At 41.7% G+C, this 20617-nt stretch overlaps 1 protein-coding gene across 7 annotated transcripts in view; it reads right to left on the bottom strand.

Moving 5' to 3' along the window:
• Window positions 1-2505: 2505 nt before the first annotated feature.
• Window positions 2506-20617, bottom strand: part of TCF12 (transcription factor 12) — a 291989-nt gene continuing 273877 nt past the window's right edge. For all 7 annotated transcript variants that reach the window (XM_068275505.1, XM_068275506.1, XM_068275507.1 and 4 more), the window contains 5 exons: window positions 19677-19785; window positions 17496-17664; window positions 14499-14731; window positions 9723-9876; window positions 2506-4676 (listed from right to left, as the gene is read on the bottom strand). In XM_068275505.1, coding sequence (XP_068131606.1) covers window positions 9734-9876; window positions 14499-14731; window positions 17496-17664; window positions 19677-19785 — 654 coding nt within the window. In that variant the 3' untranslated portion in view covers window positions 2506-4676; window positions 9723-9733. The remainder of the gene's footprint in view (window positions 4677-9722; window positions 9877-14498; window positions 14732-17495; window positions 17665-19676; window positions 19786-20617) is intronic.

The following is a 20617-nucleotide window of genomic DNA, read 5'->3' as shown; positions in this document are numbered from 1 at the left end:
GAACGATTGGCAGCAGATTCGATCCCAGTGATCGAATCTGCTGTCGAAACGGGCGCAAATCGGGCCAGTGTATGGCCTGCTTAAGTGTTTTATAACTGCACAATAAACAACCCCAATTGCAGTGCTGGCTTTGCTGTCTCTCTCTCTGCTGTTACAATATCACCATGTATTTTTTCACTCTGCCGGAGCACGCAGTTTAAAGGGACCTATCCTTGCAGTCCATAGCTTATCACAGCCCAGCCCAGCCCCCTGCTGTTATCCATTGTGAGTGCTGGAACTTCACTTTCCTCCATCCGATACTATATATATATATATATATATTTAGTTTTATATATAATTATTATATATGTGTGACAAAGTGCAAAATTCGCTGTTGTGAGAAACTCAAAGTGAAAAGCGTATGGTGGGTGTAAAAGACAAAGTAAAAACAAAACAAAAAATAAAACCCAAATCCCCAATTGCCTGACAGTCAAGCGCAGTTGTAGAAAATAAGATCTGTACATTTAGGCTGCTTTCACAGTGGGGCGTTACAAGCGCACGTTACAGCAGCCTGTAACACAGCCCAACTCCCAGTAATGAAAAATCAATGGGCTGTTCACAGTGCCCAGGTTGCGTTACAGTGTAACGCTGGACGTTCAAAGTAAGTGCAGCATGCTGTGCGTTATACACGGTTTTAGCTGCGTTAGACTGTTTGCACATGCTTAGTGTAGGAGAGGAGGAGGGGAGAGTCCGCTATTGTCCCTAGCCACATGGCTAATTAATATAGTGTTTACTTCATGCCGCTTAGTGCGGCGATTGGCTGGCGGGACCATGTGATGCAGTGTGTTCCGATCACGTGGTCTCCACAGTCTTTGGACGGATGCGCCATTTTCGTTCTACCAGTATCGAACAAAAACGGCGCACCAAGAGACGCATAACGCGTCTCTATGTAGCGCCCGGGTTTAGCACCACCATGCGTTGCATTAGGGGAACGTTATGCGACCTTAAAGGGAACCTAAACTGAGAAGGATATGTATTTTTCCTTTTAAAATAATACCAGTTGCCTGAATCGCCTGATAATCCTGGGTCTCGAATACTTTTAGCCACAGCCCCTGAACAAGCATGCAGATCAGGTGCTCTGACTGAAGTCAGACTGGATTAGCTGCATGCTTGTTTCAGGGTGTGATTCAGCCACTATTGCAGCCACAGAGATCAGCTGGACTGCCAGGCAACTGGTATTGTTTAACAGGAAATATCCATATCACTCTCAGTTGAGGTTCCCTTTAACGTCCCCTCTAACGCAACGTCTCTGTGTGAAAGATGCCTTAGTCTGGATCTATGATTTATAGAGCATTAGATGTCATACTTTCAGCCATATACGGTAGATAGCATATTTAAAAAGTGAAAATGAAAACCTTCCATATTATTCTGTTTCTTCAAGCTTATAGGTTTTATGCCCAGAGTTAAGTTTAAATATATAGGGTCTGACCCAATTCACTTTTTCTCCTATGTTTTTTTCCTAAGAGATCATTTTTATCTTGTGTTCAAAATAACTTTTCAGCACTCTCTACCAAACGTAGGCAAAAAAGTGCTGTCAAAATTATTCTGAGTATTTTCTTGGTTGTTGGTGCCTTAAAGGGCATTTTATCACTAAAATGTGAATTATCATCTAGAAGAAAACTTAGGAGAAAAAGTGAATAGGATCGGGCCCATAGTGTTCCATGTTTCTGTGATCCATGGTTCAAGGAGAGACAATTAGAGTGCTTTCTAGTGTTGGTGCTCACATCCGGAATTAGTCATACATTCGGAAACCCAAATAACACCATATACCAAATTTCACCACATCCCGTTGTACAAGACTCTGATGCTTCCTTTTTCAAGTTTTGAAGGAGGAAGCACTGGGGTCACTGGAAGCATGATGTGGTCTGAAACCCCGTGACTCTCTCCACTAGTTTTGGTGCTGAAGTGTGGCATACGGCGTAATTCGAGTTGCAGAATGAAGATACTTAGATTCCAACACCAACACTAGTGCTTTCCCACTATACACATTGCACATCCTTAAAAAAAAAAGATCGCAATGCAACTTTATTGAAAAAGTCACATTGCATGTTACCAGTGTGAAGAAATCCATGAAGTGGAGCATGCAGTCCATAGATGTATGCTTATACTGAAACCATTGGCACATACGTTGTCCAGTAACACACACACCATGCTTTGCATTATTACATCAGCATTTGTCGCACTGCACTGCAAACGTGCCAACATAGAAAGGATATTGGAATATAATTGCATTGCTTTGTCATGTGATTATATTGACCGTTGCACTGCGCCCCAACGGATGTAGTGTAAAGCACCTTTAGAAGTAGGTGTATAATAACTGTCTTGGTATATTCGGTTAACATTTTCACAGCTCTGTGTTTGCAAATGACAAAGGTATAATATACAATTGATCAACATATCAGACATACCTAGAAAGAAAAGTAATAAGTGAAATTTAAATTAAAATAAATATGGACATAAGCAGCATTTAAAAAAAGATGGCACATTTATTGCTACATAAATGTTATATACATATTGTGTTTCTGTTACACTGACAGAAAAAAAATTTGAACTTCTTGCTGCTGGTTGAAAGTTTTATCAACAATACGTTGAGTTTGACACAGGGTACAAATCTGCAATAGACCAACAATGAAAACTGTAGAACAAGATGGTCAGCAATTCATCTTGGACAAGTAGCTCTTACAATACTCCATAGGTACTACACGGTATGCTAGGACCCTACTATGTTCTTAAAATGCTATTGTAAATTTCTGATATTAATGAACAGGTTATGGTAAATAACCCTACATTTTTACTACCTAATATAGTAAAATAAAGTAAGAAACTTTTTACTGAAAACTTTTTTGATTTCAAAAATCTAGAAAGAGTAATATTTAGAATTCAAGAAATTTTCTTACAAGATTATTGTATAAAAGACTAACTACAGTGAAAAATAAGCCAAATGTTTTTTTCTTTCTATTTCATGAAGGAAAGCTTCTGGGCATACTGCAAAGTCTAATATAGCAAAAGAAAAAAAAAAGGAAAAAAGGCATGGAAAAAATAAAAGAGAAATGAAAGGTTAAAAGTAGAAGAAAGAAGGCCAGGCAGTGGCACGTGATCCACTCTCACATATCAAAACAATGTCTGTTTAGTTGATAAATACTGAAATAAAGAACAAGGCCACAGATCTAGTCCAGTGATAGATGCAAATATAAGCAATAGATAATATCCACTAACTTTACAATTAATAACCACTTTGTCATGGATCATTAATATATATTTTCCCTTACAAAAAAGAAAAAAAATATTTTGTTCTTTACAAAATTCAGTTACATTTGGGAACCTTTTGTTCAAACCAGGATCCAACTCTGATGACGTCTCTTCTCCATGCTCACTGTAGTGGAAGACTGGATACATGGAAGTTGAAAGGGGCTGATACAATTTGTCAAGTATCATTATAGTGAACCAGAAATCTAAAACATGATTTTCAGTGGATTACATTCTATGCTATAGAATTAAAAGAACCATTCAGTTTTAATGCTAGATTGTTTTTCCAGAGAGTGACCATTGCTCTTATGTTTTGCTGTACATTTAGATTTGTTCACGCATCCAGCCATGGTAAAAAAAACTTACCATATTTACTGCCTGAAAAAAATCTCATCTGTACCCTACATTTGTGCTTACTTACAGCTAACACCTTCATGTCCTATGGGTAGCGGGTACTGCATGGGACAGAAATCTGGTCTGCTATGGTACATTCACTCCCCTGAATTACAGATTTGCCTCGCTGTGAAGTTGTTTTATTTTAGCCTTCATCAGCAAAAAAAAAGAAATTCCCAGGAAAAAAAAAAAGACGTAAAATCCCTTATTCGTATGAAGTAGCCCGTCACAGAAATGCTCCAGTCTTCATCTTCTATAGGACAGTGATTAGGTCAAGGCATGAAGCTTGGCCTGGGATGTTATCTATGACCATAAATGTTGAGGGAACTAAAGACCCAAAACAATAACTTAAAAAAAAAAAAATGAGAGGAAAAAAACCAAAAACAAAGCTATGCCAGGAATATTTTCCATTAGTTGGAAAACACTATGTATATGGCAAAAGGAGCAGAAATGACATAAAAAGCCATTTCCTTCCCTTCTTTAAGACACTAATAGGTATGCTGGGAATGCTAAAGGGTCACAGGTTGCCACTGTTTGTATTCTCTGCTCTCTAAATGAGAACAGTTCTAACAAATGCTGGCATCAACTGAAATCTTTACCACTTTCAGCCCAACTTTTCCCTTTTTATATTTAGACCTTTACAACAGTTCCTTAACAATAAATAAAATTTGTAGATACAATGCATTTGTCAATTCAGTTTAGGCACAAGGCAGCTTCCACGATGTGTGGAGATAGTAGGACAGTCTGATTGTGCAGGAACGACACACTGAAACAGTAAGATATGTTCACACTTGGGCTGAAATACGAGTAGATTTCAACTTCTGATGCAGGTGTTCCACATTTGCTTCCATCAGATTGCGTATTGGGCATCTTGATTCAAGTCCCCCCTCTTCATCTTCTCCTTTTCCTGTCAGATTTGTGTCGTCCATATGCTATTTTTTTGTGTCCTTGTGATAAAAAGATCACCTTCCATATATACTATCCATAATGTGGGAGTCCTGAAAGAAAGCAAAGTGATTATTAGTGTAAGTTTTCTCCAACTTAGTAAAAAGTCATATGTAGTCACTTAGAGCCACAGTCATGTTGACTTTGGAGCAGAAAATAATAATCAGCATATTCACATTTTTTGCTTTACAGTCAAAATGCATGTGGTCAGCTTTAGAGAAATTTTTTTTCCTCTTATGATTAATTGACGTGCTCAGAATTAAGTAAGCTTTTAATATGGAAGAGAAAAAAAAAAGGGATTAATTTAAGGCGGACCTGAAATAATTTGTATTCTCCCCCCACAATCAACTTGACTAAGTGTCAGCCTCTGAACCAGTGCAGAGTTTAGAGAATGACACCACAAGGGACTTGCCTATACTTTGTTTAAGTGCAGAAAAGAATGGTGTCTTGTCAGAGCTCAATGAGGTTAATTTCTACAAGCAGTCAGCACACTGAAGGGTAAGATAGACAAGACAGTCACACATACACACTGATAGGTCACAACATATTAATTACTGATAAGTGAAAATGAACTCCTTATAATGACACCTATGAACAGGTGGCATATATCAGGCAGTAAGTGCAAAGTCAGTTTTAGAAGGCAATGTGTCGGAAGAAGTAAAATTGTGCAAACATGATAGAGTGGCGTAAGGTGGCCACAAACAATACCATTTTTATATTTATTTTCAATTGGAGAATTGCAATACATTTTTCTAATTGACCTATTTTAAAAATCTGACCAATGTAGAAACACAAATATTCAATTTTTCACCAATTACAAAAAAATAAATGATTGGAAGGTTTTGTGGGGAGTTCCCAGTGTGCAATTCAGGGCTCGTTTCCACTATTGCGGTGCAGAATCGCCTGGATTCCACCGCTGTTGAAATTGCATGAAATAGCATGCGGATGCGAATTTTCGCGCGTTTTTTGCCGCGAATTCGCATAGGTGAGGGTATATGCGAATTTAACCATGTCACTGCCTGTTTGAAGTTACATTGGTTCCTATGTGAATTCGCATGAAAATTCGCATACCATAGCCGCATGCGAATTTCCTATTAAATACATTAGCGGCGATTCGCATGCATTCCACTCGCAGGCGAATTCGTTGGCTCTTTTGTGCGTTTTTTTACCGCTGAAAAAAACGCACCTCAACAACGCTACAGTGGAAACAGGCCCATCCACTTGCATTACATGTGCGAATCCGCATGCGTTGGACGCATGCGGATTCGCGATAGTGGAAACGAGCCCTCATACCTTCCAAGAGTGGTGCAAAACAATGTGAACCAGTGAAAGGGTCATGGGCACCCAAGCCTCAGTGATGGATGCATGCATGCAGACTTGAATGATTTGCTGCCAATGTCCTGGTTTTAGACTCCACATGACACCTTCAAAGGTTTTGTGAAGATCACGTTTTGAGGAATAAGAGCTATTATGGCACAAGAGGACCATAAGCTGTATTCATATACACACACAAACACTAGAAATGAATACTTTACAATGGCTCTGTAACGCAAACTAACGTAAAATACAAAAGCTTAAAAAGCCCATCTAGAGGTGTCCAATAATGTTACAATATTGACTGTACAATCTTACCACTTCTAGGTAATGTGAGAGAATAGCTAAAGTAGCAATTCAAAGCATTTTCGCTCAGTTTGGCCTTCTATTACAAAGGTTTGCTAAGATTCCATCATTGATGGGAACATTAAAACTTATATGTTAAAAAAGAAAGCACAGAATTGCTAAAGTTGACTAGTTCAGTTTAAAGAGAGACTCAGAGCTGAGTCTTCCTGCTGTTTTTTTTTGTTTGTTTTTTTACTTACCCGGGGCTCCCTCCAGCCCCATAAGCATGCATGTGTCCCTCATCGTCATTCTTAGCGCCTCTGTTCAGTCGCAATCTTCCCCGGTAAGCAGCTCAATGATGTCAGCGGTGGACCTTCTGCACATGCACAGAGGGCCCCAGCTGATGTCACTCAGTCAGCTCTTTCCACACTTTTCCATAGTAAATCGGAGTGTGCAGGCACTTTGTTTTAGTCTATGGGTGCTATAAAAGGCCAGCATAACATGGTGCCAAAGCAGGCTAGTACAGCACTTGTTTTTATTAGAAGGATAAAAGGACTTAAAAGAAACTTGCAGTCTAAACGTTTTTATTTTTATTGCCAAAAATTACAAAATTGCAGTAATTTTTTAGCCACCAATTGTTCTTCATGGGAATCACATGCAATATGGTGGCTTAAACTGGCCAAACAATAAACATCACAGATAATCCTATTACAGTCAAACATTTTCCTGGCAGGATACAACATCTGAGAGCAGTGAAAGATAGAAAAAGGTCAATAGTTCATTATTTAGGGACACTTAAAGCCAGTGGATACCACTTTAAAAATCAAAAAGTCAGATACTCACCTAAGGAGAGGGAAGGCTCGGTCCTAATGAGCCTTCCCTCTCCTCTCCCGGTGCCCTCGGTGCTGCGCTGGCTCCCCCGTTCGCGTCCGCCGCCGCAGGGACTTCGGAGGTCTTCGGGAGCACTCGGGGTTCCGAAGACGGGCCGCTCCATACTACGCACGCGCCAGTGCGTCATAGAGGGCGCTCGAGCATGCGTAGTATGGAGCGGCCCTTCTTCGGGAGCCCGAGTGCTCCCGAAGGCTTCTGAAAGCTCCCTTCGGCTGCGGAAGTGGCAGTATTTGACCGAACTGGTCGAATACTGCCACGGGGGATCCTGCGCGGGACCGGGCACCGGGAGAGGAGAGGGAAGGCTCATTAGGACCGAGCCTTCCCTCTCCTTAGGTGAGTATCTGACTTTTTGATTTTTTAAATGGTAAACATTCACTTTAAGGCTGACACTGAGCAGAGACAACAAAACATTCAATCTACTTTGTATCGATTTAAATATAAAATAAAACCATGGGATATCTGAAAAAAGTCATTTTTAGGAGTAGGAGGATAAATACAATTGTTTATCCAATCAGTTTATTTTAACCTCAGGTTCACTCTAAGGCCTGATGAAGAGCTCCTATAGCTTGAAAAAACGAGTGTTCTTGCCCGATCTCTCGTTTATACTATTTCAAGCCGTGCTTTATCATATATGACCTTTGTGGAAAATTGGCCAGTTTAAGCCATCATATTACATGTGATACCTATGGAAAGCAATTGGTGACCAAAAAAATACCGGAATTTTGTATATTTGCATAATAAAAACTGAAACAAACTTTTGGATTGCAATAATACTTTTATGGTTTCCTTTAAGCCCGATTATCCTTCTACTGAAAACAAGTGCTCTGATTGGGTATGGTGGATCCCCCTGTTAAAGGACTTACGAGGCGAAAAGCCGAAAAAAAGTTAATCACTTGCCTCATCTGTTAAGGCACGGAGGACGCCGTCCGCACCCTCCGTGCCGATCCGCCGGGTCCCCCCGCTTATTAGCCCCCCGGGCCGGCTGCCGACCCCACGGCCCGGGTCGGGCTCTCTCGCCTCTCCCAAGATGGCCGCATCCTTTGCCCGCGGCTGCGCAGTCCGCATAGCCGTGAGTGCGGCTGCACAGCTCTAGGGCCAACCCCTCCGTTCCACGCTACGTAGCGATGATCGGAGGGGTTGGCCCTAGAGCTGCGCAGCTGCACTCGCGGCTATGCGGACTGCGCAGCCGCGGGCAAAGGATGCGGCCATCTTGGGAGAGGCGGGAGAGGCGAGAGAGCCCGACCCGGGCCGTGGGGTCGGCAGCCGGCCCGGGGGGCTAATAAGCAGGGGGACCCGGTGGATCGGCACGGAGGGCGCGGACGGCGTCCTCCGTGCCTTAACAGATGAGGCAAGTGATTAACTTTTTTTCGGCGTTTCGCCTCGTAAGTCCTTTAAGGATATTTTTTTGCATTTATTGCAATTTTTCAGAGTTCTCCCATATAAATGATATACAGCCAAAGCAGTCTAGTGACAGGACTATGTCTCCAAGCACACTACAGTATGGAAAAATGCAGTGGTAATGATGAGACTAGTAAAATAGTGTTGAACCAAACAGCCGTGGCTTGGCTAGGAGTTTTCTTTCTTTTGTTAATTTGAAGTGTAGAAAGAACTGAGGTAAATATCATGTGTATACACCCTGTCTGCATCTCAGACAAATGAATGTTCTGATTTACCTAAATTTGGGTGGTTAAATTATATCCGATGAGAACTGTGGGTACAACTGCTGCATGTATTTTCTGAAAATGCGAGTGGTCTGGCTTACATACTGATCCTCTCACAAGAATACTTTGAGAAACTCACCTGAGCTAAGCAACTTAGAGAAATGTCAGGAAACCTGATCTTTATAATCTTTCCAAGTGAGTCATTTAGAAATGATAACATTGTTAGAGTTTTACCAATCTACTAAGGTTCCTTAAGCCTGATACACACATTCAATTTTGATTTGCCAATCATTGACCAATTTTATTACCTGCATTATGAGGGCCAACAGATTGTGAACACTATGAACAGATTGTGTGGGCAAGCTCTCATACTACAGTACATGGAGGTGGTAAAATTGGTCAGTGAATGGTCAACCAAGTTTAAATGCGTGTACCAGGCTTTATATATTTCTCAAATAAATGGTGGTTTTCAGTGGATGGCACATCCTGATTAGCAAGCATCTTTCAAATTTAGCATGCTTTTACTAATCTTCGCTAAACTGCAAACTACTGTGCATGCGCTAGCCTGGCAGTGCATCTAACTGATTGTGCCCCTGTGGCTGGGAGTATTCTGCGCATGTGTATTATGTTAAGACTCATAGCCACACATGTGCAGAACACTCCCAGCTATGAGGACAGCGTGGGACCTACAAGTGTACGGGGGCTGGAAGAAGCCCCAAGTAAGTAAAAGAACACTATTTATGCTCATCTTGGGTATCCTTTAATGAATTCAAGAAAACACTCCAAGTATATACAGTTTGCAGCTCCTGTGTAATACTTGGAACTACATGTTAGTGTAAAACATTCTATATATATGAACTTCAACATGCTTTCTCTACACAGGTGATCAGCCATTTGTAAACGACAAGTAGTGCTGCTGTCTTATGGATTCCCCCATTCTGTGCTTACCTGGCTGATGTTTACATATGACCCATAGGGTTGGTAGAATCTGTAAGCCCAGGATGAGCTCCTGGATGTGTGGTTGGGGGTTCTGCCGATACGGCAGAAACTTTTTCTTCTTCCCTTCTCTTAAGGCAGGCTGCTTTGGGGTTTAGGTTCCTCTCTGCAAAAGGTATATTTAATTAATGGTGCTGTGATCAAGTTATTAAAAGAATACAACAGAGCATATTATTCAAGAAAAAAGAACTACAATACATGACACTTTTAATTGGATAAATGAGTCTGCCATTAGCACCAAAGAAAAGGCCAAAGAAAACGTCAGTATTATTTTTTTAGACCCATGCAAGTTAAACATTATGTGACGCTTGTAAATGTATTTTAGTACCTGTAGTGAAAAAATTGCCCCAAGAATTTAACTCGGGAGGAGGAAGACTATGAATCCTAATGAGGCTTCCCTTGTCCTCCTCTGCAGCTCTGTTCCAGCAGTGGGGCCACCAAACATCTGCCGTTGGCCATTACTCCCCTGGGCAGCACGGTGGCGCAGTGATTAGCACTCTCGCCTTGCATCGCTGGGTCTCCAGTTCGAATCCCAGCCAGGTCAACATCTGCATGGAGTTTGTATGTTCTCCCCGTGTCTGCGAGGGGTTTCCTCCCACATCCCAAAAACATACAGATAAGTTAATTGGCTTCCCCCCGAAGTTGGCCCTAGACTACAATACATACACTACACCATATAGACATATGTGGTAGGGACTAGATTGTGAGCTCCTCTGAGGGACAGTTAGTGCCAAGACTATATATACTCTTGTACAGCGCTGTGGAGATGTCGGCGCTATATAAATACTAAATAATAATAATACCCCTGGGACACGAGGGGAAAGCAGCTACCGAGGTGGCTGGGATTGTGGTTTGCTTGCCTGTGTCGGAGGGTACCAGCGGTGGAAGGAGACTGTGAGGGATGATGGGGGAAGCCTCTTTAGGATCCAGAGGTTTCCCCCTCCTGTGGTGAGTAACCACTAGGGAAGGTTTTTCTCCTCACAGGTTTACTTTATAGGGAATCTGAAGCGAGAGGTATATGAAAGGCTGAGACATTTATCCTGCTGATCCTCTGCCGATAATACGTTTAGCCATAGACCCTGAAAGAGCATGCAGCAGATCAGGTGTTTCTGACATTTCTGTCAAATATGACAAGATTAGCTGCATGCTTATTTCTGGTGCGATTCACTCAGTACTGCAGCAAAATAGATCAGTAGGGCGGCCTAAACTGGTATTGTTTAAGAGGAATTAAACATGGCAGCATCCATAGACTTCTCACTTTAGGTTTCCTTTAAGCAGCGATTTCACATGCTTGGTATGAAGTATTTAGGAATACCATAAAAGCAAACAGTAGAATTTTACTACATTAAATCAGATGTCTGTGCAGATGTAATCAGATGACCAGAAAATGTTAAGCTGGGGCAAAACCTGATGGGTTCTTTCAAACAGAGCCAGAGATTTCAAATTGATATTGCTGGTAGCCCCCAATCCTCCCCAACCTCAACGCACATGACGATAAAGTGGAAAATGCAGCAACTCAGCTCAATTTCATAAAAAAACAACAACAAAAAAAACGATGTTGGTGATTGGTAAGTGAGGTTATATCTAATGCAACCTATTTGTATACTTTAATCACAGTTTGCACTGTTCATAACAGTTTACAAAGACTTGCCTTTGTAGGAAAACTAATTTCTCACAAAATGCTCCGGGGTATACAGCTGCATTGTGAAACAAAGTCATTCAAGAATACTGAACATATTTCTCAAATTCCTCTCTTAAGCTCCATGTAGTGAGGGGTAGTAAATATCATATGTTGGGTAAAACTAGTGTCTGAGCACCATATGGCATTTCATTTATCAACAACTCCAGCTGAGTAGTATTTCAAAAACAGACTCTGAGACCAAAAACAACACATAACAATGCATATATTAGTTTTGTCTCTTCTAGCCAATAAAGCTTTGTGGCCTAACCAGACTGCGTTATGATTAAAAGAAAGCCAACAACCCATTTTTTGATTTTTTAAGATTTTATCTTCTTGGGCCTTTTTTTATATGTTTATGTCCTAGATTGACTTTCTATATCTAACTTGCTTTGTCTTTGATGCATAATGTCCCACTACTTATATTAAATTTAAACAGCTCCATCCTACTACCATGCTGAAAATTTCCTGCCCCATCTCCAATGTTAACTGACTGGCCAAGAATGACACAGGGGAGTGAAACGCAGCGTTGCTCAAGTCCTTAAAAGGAACCTAAACTAAACAGGATATGGATTTTTTCTTTTAAAACAATACCAGTTGCCCGACTCCCCTGCTGATCCTGTGCCTCTAATACTTTTAGCCACAGCCCCTCAACAAGCATTCAGATCAGGTACTCAGAATGGATTAGCTGCATGCTTGTTGCATGTGTGTGATTTTGCCACTACTGCACCCAAAGAGATCAACAGGACTGCCAAGCAACTGGTATTGTTTAAAGGGACTCCGAGCAGTGCAGAAACTATGGAAAGATGCACATCATTTTAAAGCTCTCTTTCTCCTCTTTCCAATGATATATAAACCACTACCCTACGTCTTTTAGTTTTCGCTATTTTCACGATTGAAATTGCCGCGGCCGCGATTTCGATCGCGAAAATAGAGAAAACTAAAAGGCGTAGGGCAACGATTTAGGTGTCGTCAGAAAGAGGAGAAAGAGAGCTTTAAAATGATATCCATCAAGCCATAGTTATATTGTATTACACAGGACGACACTTTCCAGAGTGTCAGCAGCTCCATTCTGCTAAATGCAGCTGCTGACTTTGACAAAAAGTCGCCCTGTGTAATACAATATAACTATGGAAAGATGGATATCATTTTAAAGCTCTCTTTCTCCTCTTTCTGACGACACCTAAATCGTTGCCCTACGACTTTTAGTTTTCTCTATTTTCGCGATCAAAATCGCGGCCGCGGCAATTTCAATCGCGAAAATAGCGAAAACTAAAAGGCGTAGGGTGGCGGTTTATATATCATTGGAAAGAGGAAAAAGAGAGCTTTAAAATGATGTGCATCTTTCCATAGTTTCTGCACTGCTCGGAGTCCCTTTAAAAGGAAACATCCATTTGCCTCTCAGTTTAGGTTCCCTTTACGTATGCAAGTAGAAAAGCACTTGAAGATGGTCCCAGGAGAGAATAAACACTTCCAAATAAAGTGTTCAGCCTTCTCTAGACTATTCTGAACTAAAATGATAGAGTTGGGCTTTAAGAGCGACCACCTAGCTATTTCATCATCTACTTGCATAAGTTATTGTAGTTTTTTTTTTTTTTTTAATCTAACCCCCCCCCCCCCCTCTCTACCTGTGACCAAATGTGAAGGAAGGAAGCTGAAAAAAAAGGAATTATTTGTCCGTGTAAAGACTACCGGTACTTTTAGGTTCCTATACCTTCTGAAATGTTAGTTATAAACCATTTCTCCCAAATAGAGACCAGTGGCTCTGTAGTCTTTAAGGGATAACGGTTATGTTTTGAACTGTTAAAACTGAAACTTTCCCTCTTCTACAAGAGTTTAGCAACAATATTGTAAATTCTAACCACTTTTTTTTTTATAAACAGGACTCAAATTTGTTAACAGGACACTTTCATTTTCTCCTGGAGCCTTATCGCATAATTATAACAGGAAGCCGAGCTGTACTCTGATCTCATTGAGCTTTGTCCTTTAAAGTATGGCCTGAAGGAGAGGCAGCTCTATTTGTTAAGAAAACAGATGAGAGGCTCTCATGTAACAGCTGTACTGATTGTAGGCAGTAGACTGCTTTGTTTCTTACTGCACAGCTCTTTTACTATTCCTCAGACTCACAACCTCACAACCTAGCCAGTATTGACTGATGCCATTTGAATATTAGAGTCTTAAACTGATAACTTTTGAAGAATAAACTGATCACTTTTGAAGAACAAACAACCTTTGAAATTATAAAATGTTCTGTTTAATCCAATAAAGCTTCATAACACACTTGCTCAACAACTGTTTTCCCACTAACCACCAAACCAGTTTTAGCTATGCCGCTATTTAATCACCAATAACTTTTTCACTACTTATGGCACCTTAGTGATATATACATTGTTTTTTGATGAACTATACTTTCTTTGGGTACTTGTAATTTCTTCTTTTTTTTCTTTCTATGCATTTTAAAAGGAAAAAGAAGAAAAAAATCAAACTATTTCTCTGTTTTCACCAATTACAGTTTGAAAATAAACAGCGCCACTGTAGAAAAAAGACTTTATATTTTATTCATCCGTTTGATTATTGTTTTCTATGTATTAGCCTCCCTCATAGATAGACAGATATTCCCCTTTATTAGCCCCCCTACCCCATATAGATAGCCAGATGTGCCTCTTTCTACACACAGTATAGATGGCCAGATGTGCCCCTTCCCCCTTCACAGATAACCAGATGTGCCCCTTTATTTGCGTCCCCTCCCCCCCTCCCCCCCCCCCCGAAGATAGCCAGGTATACCTCCTTATTTCCACAGGTGGGGGGGGGGGGTTAAGGAGTACATGCGCTGTGCTCATTGACAGCGACAGACTATATTTTTTATGCCATTGATCCTTTACATAGGCTTTGCAACGACTTGAACATACTGTAGCTGAGTAGTGAAGTGGTAAAAGCCAACATGAAGTACGCATAATCAAATACCAGTCTTCCATTGTTCTAGTGATTCATATTGAGGAAAGTGTATTGCACTCACAGCTATTTTCACATTACAACGGCTGTATACTAACCTCTGACTTGCTGCTCTAGATTAAGGATAACGGCTACAGCCTGATGAAGAATTAGCAGTTTTGTTTGTGGTTTTTCACTCTTTAGATGTAGCTGGCACATTCGCCCAAGCTCCTTAAATGCCTCATTGATGTCTCGAACTCGTAAGCGTTCTCGTGCATTGTTTGCCATTCTCCTCTCTCGTTCCCTCTCAAGTTTCTGCTCCGGATTCAGATCTTCATCTTCATTAATACTGCTGTAATACAGAAAAAAAATATGGCAAGTTAAATTACCTTTTTAAACGGACTAGGAGATGTTCCTCTACTAGAATGTCAGGGCTCAACATTTGTTTTGAAACACCAGTTGTACGGGAACTTTAAGCAATGACTACCCTTTAATTCTCTGTACTATTCAGTTAAGTACATAATAACATTCTCAAAGCAACATTACACCAGTCCAGATGGTGACTTCAGAGAATGCTAATTTAAATTTTAATAGAATTTACAATGTATTAATTATGTTTCCTTGTAGTCAGGCAGTCTTCGTAATAACCCTACTGGGAGCCTCAGCAGCTTGTGGAAGCTTTCCTCTTCACAACCTAAGCACATCTATGGTTGTTTGCAAGTCCGCAACGGGAATTGCTTGATTCATCATCTTCCATGAAGCATACGTCCATGCCTAGAGAGCTCCTAGGAAGAAGCAGTTCAGAACTACAATATGCATCAATTAAAATAACAGTTCTATGAAAAACAAACTCTGATTAGGGAAGGATTTCAACTCTGAATTCTAACCCAATTATAAGCCTTTCATTCTAACTATAATAACACTCTGAATTCTGGACTGGTACAGCCTAAAACTATTCTGCACTCAGTCATATTACTCATGGCTACATGATAAGACTGCTGGAGAAACGTGCGCTCAGCTGGGGCAATTTACTGAAGGAGATGTGAAATGTGACTGTGTGCTCGCTTCAAACATTCAATCATGGGAAAAATTCCCATCCAGTAAAACAGCTGAGTGGAACAGCTTTAATCCAGAGCTTTTGTTAATATCATTCCAATAAGGCAAAATGTTACATTTCAAAATGATGTCATGTAACAATGCTTTAATCGACTACTTTACATCAGTTTCTATCAAACTTTAAAGTGACCGTGTACTGGATCCATGCATTTGAATCCATTGTTCTATCCTGAATTAAGTGCTTAATAACAGCATAGATGTTGGGTAATTCCTTAAACAATTTTTATTCTTTCTTAGTCATAAAAAAAAAAAAATCTTGTGGGTCCCCCTAAAGTGAACCTGAAATGAATGAAAACAGCAAAAAGCCTCTGGATGGTCTAGAGCAGGGGTCTCAAACTCGCGGCCCGCGGGCCATTTGCGGCCCTCGATACAATATTTTGTGGCCCGTGCCGGCAAAAGCTTCCTTATCATCTTAGCATTTCATGGAGGGGGCAGAGCTTTCAGCTCTGCCCCTCCTGACGTCAATCGCAGAGCATCACCGCCTCTGCCCGCCCCTCTCTGTGAAGTAAGAGTGAGAGGGGCGGGCAGAGGCGGCGATGCGCTGAAGCGAACTATAAGGTAAAATAGGCAAAATAGTTCGCTTCAGTGTGAATTTGATTTTGAAATAAAAATCAATGCAAGGGAAGGGGGGGGGCGGGAGCTGCTGATTGATTGATTGATTCTCTTATGCGGCCCAGCCTCATCCTGACTTTGCCTCCTGCGGCCCCCAGGTAAATTGAGTTTGAGGCCCCTGGTCTAGAGGCTTCCCATGTCCTCCTTACCTCTACCATTGCCACGCACAGACTCTCTTTTTTTAAGTTTATTAACCACTTGACCACCAGGGGATTTTCCCCTTATCTGTGCTGCGTGGGCTCTTCAGCCCACAGCACAGATCGTGTTTGCAGCATGGCGATCAGACTCCCCCCCCCCCCCTTGGGGATGTCCTGCTGGTGGGGTCTGATTGCCGCCGGCTGCTTGGGTTTTGCGGTGGGCGGCACATGACGCCGATCCGTCCTGCGCCGCCTCTAATAGGCTTTAGCCTATAAGATGCCGGCGATCCCCGGCCAATCAGAGGCCGGGGATCGCCGATCTCCTTTACGGCGCTGCTGCGCAGCAGCGCCGTATTGTTGTAAACATAGGGGATTTCTTCCCCGAGTGTTTACAACTAGCCTGCGAGCCGCGATGTCTCCATGGAAACACCACTTCAACCTGCTGACGCCTATCGGCGTTAGGCGGTCGTTAAGTGGTTAAGGTGACAGTGTAATATTTAATTTATTTATTAATTTTTTTTGCATTGAAGTTTTAACCTTTACAAAGCCACTTAACCCCGTGTCACCAATATTCAGCCTTAAGAACTGCAATCACTAGGATGACAATTTGGGGACCCAATTCTGTATAGATGCATCAACGTGCTGTTGCCTATGTTCAAAAGCAATATCAGCACACCAATTTTGCAGATAAAGCACGCTTCTTTGTTGTGCTCAGCTTCCACAAGATACCGGGGGGCATTATCAAGGCATGTGTGGTTGATAAAGAGGGACCAGGCCCCCTTGAAAAACAATTGTACATTGATAATAATGGTATTGCCTACACCACTACAACAAGCACCCACTCCTTTTTGATGGAATGCTCACAACCCATGGACTGCATGTGCTGTTGCCTGGTGATACCTGCTGTACTGCTGATCCTCTACCTCTAATGCTTTTAGCCATAGACCAACAAACAAACATGCACATTCAATGTTTCTGACAAGATTAGCTGTATGCTTGTATCAGGTGTGTGGTTCAGACACTACTGCAGCCAAAGAGATCAGCAGAACTACCAGGCAACTGGTATTGTTTCAAAAGAAATAAATATGGCAGCCTCCACATCCCTCTCACTTCAGGTTCCCTTTAAGGCAGAATAAAAGGCGTTCAGGATAAGAAATTGCACTTTAGCTATTATAAACACTTCTGTAATAGGATACAGTAGTTGATGCATATGGATAGATATACTACAGGGTCATTTTATGAAAGGGTTACCTTGTCCTCCCTCTAGAAGTTTTTAGATCACTTTGAGATCCTTCATCATCTGATTTCATATCATCTGAGGAGCCATGGTCATGGATATTTTCATCCTTTTCTTTAAGTTCTGACTTTACTTCTAATAGGGATGGCATCCCGGGCTGGCTAGACAATCCACCAGATAACCCTGTTCCACAAAACAGAAAACTTTAAGTTAATCCCTTTTATAAAGCATACTGTTACATTACAGGGAAGATGTGAAATCTGTACTGAGCATTGTAAAGAATCCATACTAATTATCTTCCCTAAGATTCTGTGAAGAGACGCCAACACTTTACAAAAACCGTGATCCACACAAACGTCATATAAAACACACTGTTTATTTCTTCATGAAAAAGTTAAAAATCCAACATGGATGATAGAGAAGAAGCTGTATGGCAGCTACAGCCTGCTGTTTCTGGCGAATGCCCTTTTATGAGCTGCCCAGCAAGTTTCATCCATGTTGGGTTTTCTTACTTTTTCATAAAGAAATGTATTTTATATGAAGTTGATATGGATCACAGCTTTTGTAATGTCTACTTGGCCCCAGGGCCGGGCCGAGGCAGAGGCTGAAGAGGCTCCAGCCTCGGGGCGCAGTGTAGGAGGGGGTGCACAATTCATTCAGCTGTCATTCCCAATTGTGTTTGAAGCACAAAGAAATAAGAAAAGGACATACATAGCAGTGACTGCAAGCCAGATAACTGGAGATTAAGGTGTTGGGGAGGTTGGGGGCCCTGGGGCACCTATTACTCTAATAGCAAGTAGTGAGTGATGGCTGGGCTGGGGTGGGAGGGATGGAGGGGCGCACTTTGCAGTCTCAGCCTTGGGTGCTGAAGGACCTTGTCCCAGCTCTGCTTGGCCCTCACAGGGAGAAATAATATGCTCCGTTGCACCAGAGTAAAACACAATGTACATGACTTTTTTTCTATGTAGCTACTGACATGTTTAGGACTAGCGCATCTCTTAGGGCCCATTCACACTAGAATCGCTTTTCTGAGTGCTTTGTGACTGATTAGTGTCATTTAAAAATCGCTCCCATTCACTTTTATGAAAATCGCTGTAAAAATCGCGGCTAATCAATCACAAAGCGAACAGAAAAGCACTTCTAGGGTGAATAGGCCCTTAATGGGGATTCTCAAGGCTTCCTTCATTCTTCTAAACAGCCTTGCTAAATGGCAGTGGCCCAGTCACACAGACAGAACAGTGTGGATGTGAGAATGGTCAGGCCAGCCAGGATCTTTGTGTAGGGCCTTGCTAGGGAGGGCTTTGAAAAGCAAGTGGTAAAAGGTTCATATCTGTCCAATCAATACAACCTACTGTAAAGGTGGCCATACATAAGGCGACTTGGCGGCCAATCGACCATTCAAATTGATGACTATAATTGAATTGGATGAAAATCGGTGCTACTAAGTGCATGCCAGACTGACAAAGCAACCAATTTCGTGATGGAAATTGGTCGCACTGTTAATCGCGCATGCTGCAAGATGTCAGGCCAAAGTTGGTTGTTTGGGTGCGCGGCGGAAACTGCGTGCAATTTCCTGAGTTCGATCAATCATCCGCCGCCCCACCGCTGTGTAATGTAACGTCCCAAGTGCATCGTGTTAAGTATACATTACCTGTCCGCGGCCTCTGCTTGTCCCCCACAGGCTTCAGGGATTCCTCTTCCGCATTCACGTGCGCCCCACATGGTCTCCTAGCAGAGGCGCGTGTGTGACGTCACACGCACGCCCTTACCAGGAGACCAAGTGGGGCGCACGTGTATGCGGAAGAGGAATCCCTGAAGCCTGTGGGGGACAAGCGGAGGCCGCGGACAGGTAATGTATACACACTTTGGCACAGGGGGGACATTACATTAGGGGGCACAGTGTCGAGGCAGTGCACAGGGCCGATTCCGGATCGATTTCATGCTGAAATTGATTGCGAATTGGCCTGTGGTGTATGGGCAGCTGACAAATCTGAACAGATTTGTCTGTTGGTTGAATCTGCCCATACATCGCTAGATCTATGGGCAGTTTAATGTACAGCTCCATGGGAAAACAGTAATTTACATTGCATTTTATTCTGGGACAAATTAAGATCTTACATGTACATTAAATTGTACCGTTAATCATTATAATGGTCCTTTAAGATGAAGTTTAATGACTTTCTTCTGCATCTTACCTCGGTAGCTATCTTTGTGGTTTATTTCTGTGCTTGCTGAAGACACTGTGCTGGACAGAGCTGAATGGTCACTGTTTAGGCTGACTGCTTCTTCTCTCTGATTACCCAACTGAATCAGAAAACAACACAGTGTGTTACAGCAATACACCGCAATCACAAAACAGGTGAATATGTCCATGATAATACAAAACTACACAATCAAACCAGTAAAATTTGAAGAAAATAAATAAAAGATTGTTTTAAAGCAATGATGTAAACAAAACATCCAGCTGTGCTTTTCAATGGCCATAATACAGAAGTCAGTATTTAACATTCAGTTTCTTTATACTGAAGTTGTTCATCATTAAATACATTACAAAATCAACATGTATTCAAATCCCCACAGCAAACACAATTTGATTTCCCGCAGCCACTTAATGGCAATTTAGAGTCCTTATCTTTTTTGCCGTTCTGATTCACTGAAGTTATTTCAGATCAACACAACTTACACCATGCAAACGATTATAAATGCTGAATATTTTATTCAGATCATTTCCTTTTTCTCCCCTCAATCAAACCAATGTCCATCAAAATAGATGTGCTGATATATATATATATATATATATACATACATATATATAGTGTGTGTGTGTGTGAGAGAGTGCATGTGTGTGTGTGAGCGTGTGTGTGTGTGAGTGTGAGAGTGTGAGTGTGTGTGTGTGTGTGAGTGTGTGTGAGTGTGTGTGTGTGAGAGTGTATGTGAGTGTGTGTGTGTGTGTGTGTGTGTGTGTGTGTGTGTGTGTGTGTGTGTGTGTGTGTGTGTGTGTGTGTGTGTGTGTGTGTGTGTGTGAGAGATGTGTGAGTGTGAGTGAGATGTGTGTGTGTGAGATGTGTGTGTGTGAGAGTGTGTGTGTGTGTGTGAGTGTGTGAGTGTGTGAGTGTGTGAGTGTGAGAGTGTGAGT

The sequence above is a fragment of the Hyperolius riggenbachi genome, chromosome 3 (genome assembly GCF_040937935.1).
Source record: "Hyperolius riggenbachi isolate aHypRig1 chromosome 3, aHypRig1.pri, whole genome shotgun sequence".
Lineage (NCBI taxonomy): Eukaryota > Metazoa > Chordata > Amphibia > Anura > Hyperoliidae > Hyperolius > Hyperolius riggenbachi.
Note: the sequence above shows the minus strand (reverse complement) of the source record. Positions and strands in the feature narration are given on the sequence as shown.